Source organism: Xenopus laevis, chromosome 1S, assembly GCF_017654675.1.
Source record: "Xenopus laevis strain J_2021 chromosome 1S, Xenopus_laevis_v10.1, whole genome shotgun sequence".
Taxonomy (NCBI): domain Eukaryota; kingdom Metazoa; phylum Chordata; class Amphibia; order Anura; family Pipidae; genus Xenopus; species Xenopus laevis.
In genome coordinates this window covers 179,898,982-179,912,157 of record NC_054372.1, presented here as the reverse complement: position 1 = coordinate 179,912,157, position 13,176 = coordinate 179,898,982, and the positions used below count along the sequence as shown (strand labels likewise).

The following is a 13,176-nucleotide window of genomic DNA, read 5'->3' as shown; positions in this document are numbered from 1 at the left end:
CCAACTATTTGGTTTGTTGGTGTTACCACCATTAATGTGGGTATTGTCTAAACATTTCTTGTGACATGGGTGTGGTTTTAAAAAGGAGCTTCCGTTATCGGCCCTCCACCATGTAGGACAGAAAAATTCTGGCCCCAGGTACCAAAAAAGTTGGTCAGCACTGAAATAAAGGAACAAAACTTTTATGTGAATGGGTTGAACATGATGGACTTGGGTCTTTTTTTTCCAGCCCACCCTAACTATGATTTCTGGAGCAGTGCTTTGTGTTGGTGCCATGCTGGGGGTGATTTATCAAAGTCAGAAATCTCCAAAAACTAAATATATCTGGAATTGCACATTTGGGATTGATGGGACTTTCCACAGCTGTTATATTTTCATTCATAAAATAACATGTTTGAGATACCCCTGAATTATGAAAATATTTTAAAAACTCTTTTGATATTAAGATTGTATTACTGCAGTGAAATGAAAAAAGATTTAGAAGGCTTGTGTTTCCTTGAAACCCGTTACCCAGAAAGCTCCATATTACAAGAAGGCCATCTCCCATAGACTCAATTTTTTAAAAATAATTTGCCTTTTTTCTAGTAATAAATCAGTAGCTTGTACCTAATCCAAGCTAAAATATAATTAATCCTTATTGGAAGCTAAACATTCTGATTGGGTTTAATTCTAAAGGATTTTTCCTCTTATTCTGAAAACCCCATGTCCCATAACGGTATTGTTTTCCTGGTAAACTTAAAGTCCCCCCGACCCAAGGAAATTCCCCTATAATGAGTGCAAATGAAACATGAAATTCTGCAGCAGAGTTAAAGCCAACATTTATTTCAGTTCAAGGTGCTTTGCAACCAATAATGTGTTTATAAATGTATTTTCAGCAAATAAGAAACAGCATTTCTCTAGTCCAATAACAGCCTATTAAGCCCTGTACAAATGCAACTAAACACTGATACAATTATTGCTACAAATAATACTGTAGTAATGTCGGGGCAAATAAATGTGCAAAAGTAGCAATAATTATATATACACTCATCTTGCATTGACAGTTTGGGACAAATGAAGACCAGATCATTCTCTATATACCATGTACAGCCATACAGTATTTAGTTCGCTTCAAAATGTTCTTGTGGAAAGTCCTTGAATGCAAGTATTTACATAATCAATTTGGCAAGGGGTCCCACTGGCCTTAGAAAGTCAGTGGCCTTAAAGGTGTAGGAAAGCTACGGAGGCATTTTATTGCCAATAGATTAGCTGCAATAGTGCAAGCTAGAATGCTATATTTATTCTGTAGAATGTTGTCATACCTGAGTAAAAAGCTCTAGAAACTCTCTCCGTTTGTTTAGGATACAACTGCCATATCTTGTTGTGACATAACTTCCTGCTTGAGTCTCTCTCTGCTCACTTATAGCTCTGGGCTCAGATTAAGGCAGAGAGGGGAGAGGAGCAAACTGAGCATGCTCAAGCCCTGGAGGTTTAAGATGAAAACAGGAAGTCTGATACAGAAGCCCATGAGTACACAATAGAAGGAAAGAAATGTTGTGTTTCTTTTGACAGAGGACTCTGAGCAGCATTACTTTGAGGGGTTACTGGTGTATTTATATAGACCTTTCTGATAAAGCTTACTTAATTTTAGCCTTTCCTTCTCCTTTAAAGAGAAACTGACACCAGAAATGAAACCTTTTACACATCTATCAAAACATTGTTTATGCATGTTATTTATAATTTTGTCATAAAGGTATTTGCCTTATGCTTTTACATTACCGATCTGACTCCCTTGTTCTTTTTACGAGGGGGCTGCCATCTTTGTGCAGCAGGAGTCCATGGCAGTCTGACAGGTTGAGAAGGGACAGTCAGGTTTAACATTTACTTACAAAAGCAGAATTATCGGTGACTTTTATGGGCAAATTTATCAAAGGTTAAATTTCAAATCAATTTTTTTTTTTTTTTTTTAATCTAATAAATTTTAATGTACTCACTCGAATGGGAGGTTATTTATGAAAACATGTGAATGTCTAAAATTCGATCGAATGGGAACAATCCAAACATTCGTTTCATATTTGAATCTAATACGAACGAAACTCAATTTGAATTTTCCTCTGAAACAAACTCAAATGTCAGGAAGGCTATTAACATTCAAATAGTTCAACGGACCATTGACCAATAAATGAATTCAGCAGGTTTCAGGTGGCGACTATTAGAATTAGAACTGGGGGATTAAATTCGAATTGGGGGATTAAAATTCGAATCTGCACCTTTGTCAGCCTTTCACATTTCCAGTTTAAAAAAGCAGAAAAAGGAATAAAATTACAAAACAATTAATATTTCCAACTGTCAGAAGAAAAAACTGTTCTAATGTTGCTTACTTTATGGAAGAGATCAGAAACCTCAGATGATTGTTCTCATGTCTTTCCTGAGCAGAGCAACATCAGAAAGTCTCTTTCTCTCTTGACGCATTCACAGATGCAAAACCAGACGGCAGATTGTGCTATTTGTACACAATCCTTTATATAATGGAATTTAAAGAAAAAAAAAACTAAAGATTTAGGGGGTTATTTATCAAAGTCCGAATTTATCTCAATATTTTCTGCTACAAACTCCGATCAAATCTGCTCGGGTTTTTTTACGCTTATTACATTTTCCCGAAAATTTGCTTTGCAGGAAAAAAAATCAGATTTTCACAATTTTTTTCAGATTTTTCCTCCAATTTTCACATTTTGTTTTGGATTTTTCACCCGAAAATCTCTTATGCTTTTTGCCCGAAAACTTTGGGGTATTTCACGAAACCCAGCGCACATCAAAAAATCATTGGGACTTCTCCCATTGACTTATATGCAACCTCGACAGGTCTGAAATGCCGGATTTTCAGATTCAGACTTTTCCATCCTCGTGGATTTAATAAATTCCTAAAAATTTGTGATTTTTTAAAGTCCGATTTTATTAAAAAAACAAAAATCTAATTTTTATCCCCGTGAATTTTCCATTCGGAGTTTAGTAAATAACCCCCTTAAAATAGCAACCTCAATTGATCAATTTTGCATTCATTTATTTAGAAGGTCTAAGGCCGCATCTCTTACAGAAAAATACATGTTTCGCATCTAATGCTCAAATAAAGAAAATCCAAACTAAAATAACAGAGCTGCTCTGCAATAAAGTATAAAAAAGTATATAAAAAAATATAATATAGTTTATGCGCGGTTCCTTGCCTGTAAAATATAATAAAATTTAGCTAAATAATTATAGTTTGCAATGACAGTTCAGGTGACGAGACCTAAACCATCTATAATTTCACTTTGTACATTACTCCTACGTGTATATATATATTTTTGGTACGACTTATCCAGAATTCATTATTGAATTTTGGGGGTGATATAAATCCAACTTGCAGTGAAGAGTGACTGAAGTTTATGAGAACACAAGTCACATGACTGGAGGCAGCTGGGAAACTGACAATATGTCTAGCCCCATATTACTGTGATAGGATTATCCAATGTGTCATGCAACTCCTAGAGACAGGTGTTACTTGTAAAACACATCCATTGATACAACTCTCACAAATTACACCTGTCTCTAGGAGTTGCATGACACATTGGATAATCCTATCACAGTAACTACACAGAATCAACACCTCTGTGAATTTCTTCAGATGTCACCTCTTTGAAGAGTTACAATGTGCCATTGTGATTGGATTAGTGGAAGAGTTTATATGCCGAGAACTTCCCACACCAGTCAGTTGAACTGAAGAAGCTGCTCGGATGAGTAGTGAAACATCTTCATTGATTACTCAGCAAGTCCAGTTGTTTTCAGATGTATCTGTGCCCATACATTTCCTCCAGTGGAGGCAGTTGCTAGATTTTTGGGTGAAAAGTGCCTGTTGCTATAACAGCAATGTCAACTCCAGTGATTGTAATATCACCCCCTTCCATTACAGCTGCACCCCCTATAGTACTGAGGGCATTACTTTAGCAACATCCAGGGCTGCATTCGTTACGTTTCTAAGGCTTATTATAGGCCCTTGCACTTCCCACCTCATCTTTATAAAAACAAAATCCACCATGACCAGCTATTGGGATGTATATTTCATGTTGTATGAGAAGAAAAGTGGTAGGTGCTGCCATGTATTTGGAGAAAGGGCTATACCACATGCAGGGCCGGTCTTAGGCCTATTGGGCTCCGCACCAGAGGGCAGCACAGATAAGAATTCCCCCAGCACATAAAGCTGCCCGGCCCTCCCCCAACTCTGAGAGTCCAGCCCATCGCCATATCCATAGGCTCAGCCCACCCCAACTCTGATACGCCAGCCCATCCCCCAACTCTCATAGGCCCAGCCTTCCTCCAACCCTTATAGGCTCTGCCTGCCCCCAATCCAACCAAGACCACTCCCAAACTGAAACGGCCAAGTCCACTCTCCTATTTCCTCCCTCTCTCTCTCTTTCCCTGTTTGCCCCTTTCTATCTTGTGCCCGTATGCCCTTATTTTCCTATATACTTGGCGTGTCACTTTGTCTAAACCTTCCAACATTTTGGAAACAAAAATAGCGTGGCTAATTTTGTGGCCACACCCCCTAATTACCATGTTCATTTTACAAAATTTATCAGCTCATGAAAGTCTGAACATATTTCTGTTTTTTTTCCAGTTGTTACAGTTTTGCTAATGAAGGTGAATTGCCCTTTAAGCTGAGAGTCTAACTTCTCCCAAGAGACATTTTATGTTATATTGTTACAATTACTTATTTGCTTATCTGGAAATTGTTACAAAACTATCTTATCTGCAGCTCTCTGCCAAAAGCCAATTAAGTTAGAAACATTGTTTCTTTTTCTGGCTGTTCAGTGCAGAGAAAAACAGGACTTTCCAGTACAAACTAGGGACTGCGGGTTGAGCTGTCAAAAGAGGGACTGTCCTGTTGAAAACGGGACAGTTGGGAGATATGCTTTGTCTAGGACTAGGTGGCCCTGTCAACATGTTCCCAATTGGACCCCACATTTGATAGGACCTGCCCTAACCACATGGGTGGGGGGGGGAGAAGCTCAAAAAAAAATCTATTCTCAAACATGGCAGTTTCTGTTGAGCCCACCCTTGTCTGTGATTATTGGCAGAATATGAAAATGTGACATGTTTGCACCTCATCTGACGCCGTCTCCATTTAGTAGCACAGGGAATGTATCAAAAGTCAACAAAGCTTTGCAAATGTTGCTCTCCCCTGTCTATTTCAGACTGAAGAAAGCTGAAGCCAATCATTAAGGCCTACGGCAGGCACACAGCGGTCAAAATGCACAGAATTGTGAGGATTTGTTATGTACAATTAAAGAAGCTCCAACTTCAAGGGATTTCTACATATTGGTGATCTGCATGAAATGTGTATGTGTGTGTATATACAGTATATATATATTTGTTATATAAAGCCAATACTTTACAGATTTTTTTTATCATTTTTTTAAGTCCCTGCACCAGTGGAGCTTACAATCTAAGGTCCCTATTAGATTCAAACACACACTAGGAGCCATAAAACCTGCCTGTGTGTATTTGGTGTGACGTCCTCTCAAACACAAGGAGGAAACACCCACTCCCTGCACATAGAGCCCTGGCCAAACCCCACTCTGCACAGCAAGTACTGACCACTGAGCCTCCATACTGTCCTGAGTCTTTGGATCCTGTCTACCACCCTGTTTTTCTGGATCCTGATATCTCCCAAAACCTTGTCTTTGGCTGATAAAGCTTCAAGGTATATGGAGATGTAGCTCCAGTTTGGTGGTGTCATTGAATTCCTAAATAATAATAAGTTCTTTGCGCCCAATAGGTACAGGTCATGCTGCACATGTGGTTTTTCCAGGAGCAGAGAAGATGCCAAGCCAGGTATAGGCAGATAATTCAATGTTCTGATAACATGATAGTCACAGCTCTCTGGCTCGGGACTAGAGGAACATCCCATGGAACATTGAGATGGCTGCACAGTGATGGATGGTCCTCGCTAGCATTACATTGTTGGAACATTGCTAAATCTAAATACACGAGTCTGTTGCCTGTGCCGTATACAAGTCCATACATTTCTTCTCTGTATTAAGACATTGGACGGGTCTCTCCTGAGCATTCACGTTATAACATTGAGGTATAAAGTCTACTGTGGCATGTAACCTCCACTCTTTACTGTTTGTGGCATATAACTTTTACACTCTCCACTGTTTGTGTCTAACTGAGAATCAGAGGACTGGCCACTTTGTCCTATAGGGAAATCCCTTTCTTGTTCCGCAAAAAGCAGGTCGGAGGCCGATAACTGCTCCTGAAAATGGCTGGGCTCTTCCTGATGCAAGGCCTGTAATTTGTTAGTAAAATCTTCCCGACCACAATTCTGTTTAAAATACTGATTGGCCCCCTGTGGTTCCCCTTCTTTATCTCCGGCGTGCGGCTCTTCCGGCCTTTCCTCGCAATCGAGCAGCGGCTGTGTTGACTCGGATCTTGAGAATACGTGCGGAATAACTGCGCTGGGCTGCTGGTCTCGGTATCCGCTGATTATAACGGTGGAATACTGGACGGTGCTGGATGTGGTTTGGGCAGATTCCACCTCATCACAGTCGGAGCCGCTGAGCCGCGGGGACGACAAACACGAGGAGCCGCCGATTCCACTGCTCAGACCCTCGGACGTGTTCTTTTTCAGCGGATCCATGGATTTAATATCCTGCTCAGGCTTTTGTTTTGCCGTTATCTCAACCACACTCACGTCTGTAAAGCTGCCATCTTGGAATGGGTGTCCTTTTGCATTAAAGTCGTGCTGTAAAAACAAGAGAGAAAATAACTTTTAAATGACTTGTTTCTTTAGTTGTCGGATATTCTCATATTTAACCGGTTCCCGTATTTTACGTGTGCAATATGTTATACTTCCGTTTACGGATGCACCGAATCCTGGATTCGGTTCGGGATTCGGCCAAGATTCAGCCCTTTTTTCGGCAATTTATAAAATCATGTGACTTTTTGTCACACAAACAAGGACCTTTTAGCCACGCTGCACACACACTTCTCTTTCCCCCATGTTTCCCTATTTTACATATGCAAATTAGGCTTCGGAGTCGGTTTGGCATTCGACCGAATCTTTCACAAGGGATTCAGGTTTCAGCCGAATTCTAAAATAGTGTCGACCATTGTATGAGCACAGATTCAGCATTAGCAAATATCAGGGAAAAATTATAAATTTGCTACTGAAATTCCCCTTTAAGGGCAGGGCACACGCTCAGATTCGGGGAGATTAGTCGCCCAGCGTCAAATCTCCTCTTCTTCAGGGCAACTAATCTCCCTGAACTGCCTCCTGCCGGCTAGAAAGTAAATCTCTCGGAGCGTTTCGTTTTCCGAAGTTGCCTCATGGGGAAACTTTAATTTATTTATTTATTTTAAAAAAAAAATGTTTTCCCATGACAGTATCCCTTTAAGTTAATTTTCAGTATGTTATAGAATGGCCAATTCTAAGCAACTTTTCAATTGGTCTTCATTATTAATTTTTTATTGTTTTTGAATTATTTGCCTTCTCCTTCTGACTCTTTTCAGCTTTTAAGTCCGGGTCACTGACCCCCCTCTAAAAACAAAAACACATTTATTGCTATTGCTACTTTTTATTACTCATCTTTCTAATCAGTCCTCTCCTATTCATATTGCAGTCTTTTATTCAAATCAGTGCATGGTTGCTAGGGTAACATGGACCCTAGTAACCAGATGGCTGAAACTGCAAACTGGAGAGCTGCTGAATAAAAAGCTAAATAACTTAAAAACCCCAAATAATAAAAAATGAAAACCAATTTCAAATTGTCTCAGAATATCCCTCTCTACATCTAAAAGTCAATAACCCCCTTAAGTATGTCCTTTAAATAAATATGGAATAATCTCAAATTGCTGATATTTATGGACACACTTGCGCCACGATTTGGTGGCAAAAAAATATTTACAAAACAGTTTTGCAACTTTGCGCTTTACTCACACAAACACCCGTCTCATTTTCCAGCCATTTGTTCACAATGCAAATTCGCAAAACCCAGAAATTCGGGCACATTGGTGCAATGTTTCAGTTTTCAGGAATAAAACGTGGGTTATACAGCAATTTGATTATAAATACGCGCTGCACAAATTTTATAAATGACCCCATTAAGCCTATAGGTACATTTTTGCAGAGAAACCCGGCAAAAAATAAATAAATTCACTTGTCACAAATTCTATCAGTTTCCCCTGTAGTTTCTGGCTGTTTTCAATGAATATAATTTAAAAGGTTTCTTACCCTGTTTGGTGTCTGAGGGGACCACTGAGCAATGTTACTCTTTGAAGGATCTGGAACATTTGGCCAAATGTGCTTTTTAATCCTAAAAAAAAACCAACAATAACTTTTTAGACTTTTGCTTTAAAAATGCATGACGTTTGTAAATACTATAATTAAAGGGGAATTACAACCCCAAAAAGATTATGGCTAGAAATAAGGGATGCGCTGAATTCAGGATTGGGGTTCAGGATTCAGCCAGGATTGGGCCTTTTTCATCAGGAGTGTAAATGTGAGTGTGGATAACACCAGGGATACTTACAGATCTCTATTGTTGAAGCACAGAATGACTGCAATAAGCACAAGTATGAGGAAAACGACACAGCAAGACACCACAATGGCTTCAACTTCCCCGTTGGCTATAAAGAAACAAAAGCAAAACTATTTAGCATCTTACACCACAGGCCGAACCCTAAAGATGAGCATGGGCAACCAGGAGTTAAATACGAGACATCATACCAAATTTTAGGGTTGTGAATGTAAAGATTGGTCCATCCTTTCCTCCTCTCTCTGTGTATGCCAGCATGTGTACAGAGTACAGTGTGTTTCCATCCAGCCCCGACAGGGAATATTCAGTGTCTGTAGGATTTATTACCACAGCTGCGAAATACAGAAAGATCATATCAGCCTTATACAGAGCTTTATAGGTATCTTTAGTGTTCATTGTAGTGCAACGGTCACACTGTTAGACTGTAGCACAACGGTCATGATGTTAGACTGTATTATAACGGTCACGATGTTGTTAGACTGTAGTGCAACGGTCACGATGTTAGACTGTATTAGAACGGTCACGATGTTAGACTGTAGTGCAACGGTCACAATGTTAGACTGTATTATAACGGTCACAATGTTAGACTGTAGTGCAACGGTCACGATGTTAGACTGTATTAGAACGGTCACGATGTTAGACTGTAGCACAACGGCCACGATGTTAGACTGTATTATAACGGTCACGATGTTAGACTGTATTAGAACGGTCACGATGTTAGACTGTAGCACAACGGCCACGATGTTAGACTGTATTACAACGGTCACGATGTTAGACTGTAGCGCAACGATCACGATGTTAGACTGTATTATAACGGTCACGATGTTAGACTGTAGCACAACGGTCACAATGTTAGACTGTATAATAACGATCACGATGTTAGACTGTAGCGCAACGGTCACAATGTTGTTAGACTGTAGTGCAACGGTCACAATGTTAGACTGTATTATAACGGTCACGATGTTAGACTGTAGTGCAACGGTCAAAATGTTAGACTGTAGTGCAACGGTCACAATGTTAGACTGTAGTGCAACGGTCACAATGTTAGACTGTAGTGCAACGGTCACAATGTTAGACTGTATTATAACGGTCACAATGTTAGACTGTAGTGCAACGGTCACAATGTTAGACTGTATTATAACGGTCACAATGTTAGACTGTAGTGCAACGGTCACAATGTTAGACTGTATTATAACGGTCACAATGTTAGACTGTAGTGCAACGGTCACAATGTTAGACTGTATTATAACGGTCACAATGTTAGACTGTAGTGCAACGGTCACAATGTTAGACTGTATTATAACGGTCACGATGTTAGACTGTATTAGAACGGTCACGATGTTAGACTGTAGCACAACGGCCACGATGTTAGACTGTATTACAACGGTCACGATGTTAGACTGTAGCGCAACGATCACGATGTTAGACTGTATTATAACGGTCACGATGTTAGACTGTAGCACAACGGTCACAATGTTAGACTGTATAATAACGATCACGATGTTAGACTGTAGCGCAACGGTCACAATGTTGTTAGACTGTAGTGCAACGGTCACAATGTTAGACTGTATTATAACGGTCACGATGTTAGACTGTAGTGCAACGGTCAAAATGTTAGACTGTAGTGCAACGGTCACAATGTTAGACTGTAGTGCAACGGTCACAATGTTAGACTGTAGTGCAACGGTCACAATGTTAGACTGTATTATAACGGTCACAATGTTAGACTGTAGTGCAACGGTCACAATGTTAGACTGTATTATAACGGTCACAATGTTAGACTGTAGTGCAACGGTCACAATGTTAGACTGTATTATAACGGTCACAATGTTAGACTGTAGTGCAACGGTCACAATGTTAGACTGTATTATAACGGTCACAATGTTAGACTGTATTATAACGGTCACAATGTTAGACTGTAGTGCAACGGTCCCAATGTTGTTACACTTTAGTGCAACGGTCACGATGTTAGACTGTATTATAACGGTCAAAATGTTAGACTTTGTGCAACGGTCATGATGTTGCTAGACTGTAGCACAACGGTCACAATGTTAGACTGTAGTACAGTAGTCACGATGTTAGACTGTAGTGCAACGGTCATGATGTTAGATAATAGAAGCTGTGGTTAATAATAGGTCCAATACGCAGAACTTTGTGCAAAAATCAAGTGCTTTATTGTGACACAATAAAGTACTTGAGTTTTGCAGCAAAGTTCTGCGTATTATAACTATTATTAACCACAGCTTCTATTGTCGGATATTATTGCTTCACTGGACGATGTTAGACTGTAGTGCAACGATCACAATGTTAGACTGTAGTGTAATGGTCACGATGTTAGACTGTAGTGCAACTGTCACGATGTTGTAGTGCTGGGCTGCTGCATTCAATTCCAGGCTTTTGTATGTTTGTCCTGTGCTCACATGTACTCAGCTTTCCTCTCTCACATTGCTTGTAATACTGAACACACAAATACACAGGGACTGTACTCACCAGTCTCATTCCCATGGTTTGGTTTGTAGATTAGGGTGTAATTCCTGATGAAGCCATTTCGTTTATCAAATGGAACCGGAGTCCACTGCAAGATGGCCCTATGTTTCTCCACTTGCTTTGTATGTATGCTAGGACCTACAATAGGAGCTGTTAAAGGAAACAAAACAACAATTGCCTGACATGAAAAAGGTGTTATAGTATTTTCTTTCATTTAGGAGGAACGCTCTCAAAATGTTTACTCTCCAAAAGAATCTGGCAGGCGCAGAAATTGTCAGGCAATAGCACCAATTGGACCTTATTTATGATTATAAATCCTCAAATTTATTGGTTCGGGAAAAAAACAGATAAAATCAAGCAAAAACCTGAATCTTCAGATTTTTTTCCCCTGAATTCAGTTTTTGGGGCTAAACCCTGCGCAAACATGATATCGTCAAATTGAGATTGATGCCTCTGCCATTGACTTATACAGGACCTCGGTCTGAGATGATGGATTTTCAGATTCGGGCTTCTTGCAGCATCAGGGTACAGGTATGGGATTCGTTATCCGGAAACCCGTTATCCCTAAAGCTCTGAATTACGGAATGGCCATCTCCCATAGACTCCATATTGTCCAAATAATCCAAATTTGTAAAAATGATTTCCTTTTTCTCTGTAATAATAAAACAGTAGCTTGTACTTAATCCCAACTAAGATATCATTAATCCTTATTGGAGGCAAAACCAGCCTATTGGGTTTATTTAATGTTTAAATGCTTTTCTAGTAGATTATGGTATGAAGATCCAGATTACAGAAAGATCCATTATCCAGAAAACCCCAGGTCCTGAGCATTCTGGATAACAGGTCTCATACCTGTATAATAATCTTGAAAAATTCTAGGTTTCTTTTTCCACCAAAAAGTCCAGTTTTTGCACCAAAATGTCCAACCAGATACATTTGAGGTTTAGTAAATAACCCACATTATGTCCAGAAGGAAAATACAAACAAGAAAACAGGGCTCTGTAATAAGGAAGCCTTTAGCGCTGCTGATCTGACAGCTGTTCTTTACTTACTTCCTTGCTGAAGATAAGCCTCCGTAGTTCTTACACACTCACAGCCATCCTTATACAGTTGGTACACTTTGATCCAATAACATTTATGGGGCTCCAATTCTCCTAAAACAGAATCAGAACGTTTCACTGGGAGGGCCAATTGCACAGAGACACACAAGGTCATCGCAATGTGGGTAAGTGCAGAAGCGGAACAAAGGAAATGCTGTTTGTGGTTTTGTTCCTGTTATTGCTGCATGACGTTTTATTTAAAGGAGAAGGAAAGGTTTAAAGTAAGTAAGCTTTATCAGAAAGGTCCATATAAATACACCAGTAAACCCTCAAAGCAATGCTGCTCTGAGTCCTCTGTCAAAAGAAACTCTGCATTTCTTTCCTTCTCTTGTGTACTCATGGGCTTCTGTATCAGACTTCCTTCTTTCAGCTTAAACCTCCTTGCCCCGGGCGTGAGCATGCTCAGTTTGCTCCTCTTCCCCCCTCTCTCCCTGCAGTTATCTGAGCCCAGAGCTGTGAGTGAGCTGGGCAGGGAGATACTCAAGCAGGAAGTGATGTCAAACCAAGCTAATATGGCAGCTGCTATCCTAAACAAACAGAGAGAAAGTCTTAAAGGAGAATTCAACTCTCTTGATGCCCCACTGGTTTAGTCCTTGACATGTAAAGCCAGCTTCAGACAATGGCAAATAACCCTGTCTGACCCTGAAATACTTTAGCATTAGCCTTGTGTCCACACCTACATGAGCTGCTTTGCTTTGACCTGTGCTGCTGTGGAGCCGTTCTCCCCCTCCTCTCTCTTCCTTGAATGCCGCAATAGAGCCTGTTATAAAGAAAACCTCCGTCCTGGCTCCATGTCATGTTCATTTCTCACCCCTTGTGTCTTTATTCTCGGTTCTCCTACTTTCCCCTTTCGTATTCAGATAACATCTCTCCTTAATCCCCCCCAGCCCTCATAAATTTGTCTTCAGCCCTCACCTCTCCTACAATATATATCTCTGCCTTCCTCCCTCATTCATCAGTCAGTACCAAAATGGCGGCTGTGAAGTTGCAATGCAGATTTGAGAAACACATCTCTGTATCGTAGAATCGGATAGGGC

The 13,176-nt window shown here is 40.0% G+C and overlaps 1 protein-coding gene across 2 annotated transcripts in view; it reads right to left on the bottom strand.

Moving 5' to 3' along the window:
• Positions 1–4,811: 4,811 nt before the first annotated feature.
• il6st.S (interleukin 6 cytokine family signal transducer S homeolog) overlaps positions 4,812–13,176 on the bottom strand; it is a 45,853-nt gene continuing 37,488 nt past the window's right edge. Inside the window, 9 exon segments of one of the 2 annotated variants that reach the window (NM_001130940.1) lie at positions 5,424–6,760; positions 8,249–8,330; positions 8,547–8,643; positions 8,744–8,796; positions 8,798–8,848; positions 8,850–8,866; positions 8,868–8,884; positions 11,043–11,189; positions 12,092–12,193. In NM_001130940.1, coding sequence (NP_001124412.1) covers positions 6,110–6,760; positions 8,249–8,330; positions 8,547–8,643; positions 8,744–8,796; positions 8,798–8,848; positions 8,850–8,866; positions 8,868–8,884; positions 11,043–11,189; positions 12,092–12,193 — 1,217 coding nt within the window. In that variant the 3' untranslated portion in view covers positions 5,424–6,109. 2 annotated transcript variants of the gene reach the window in all.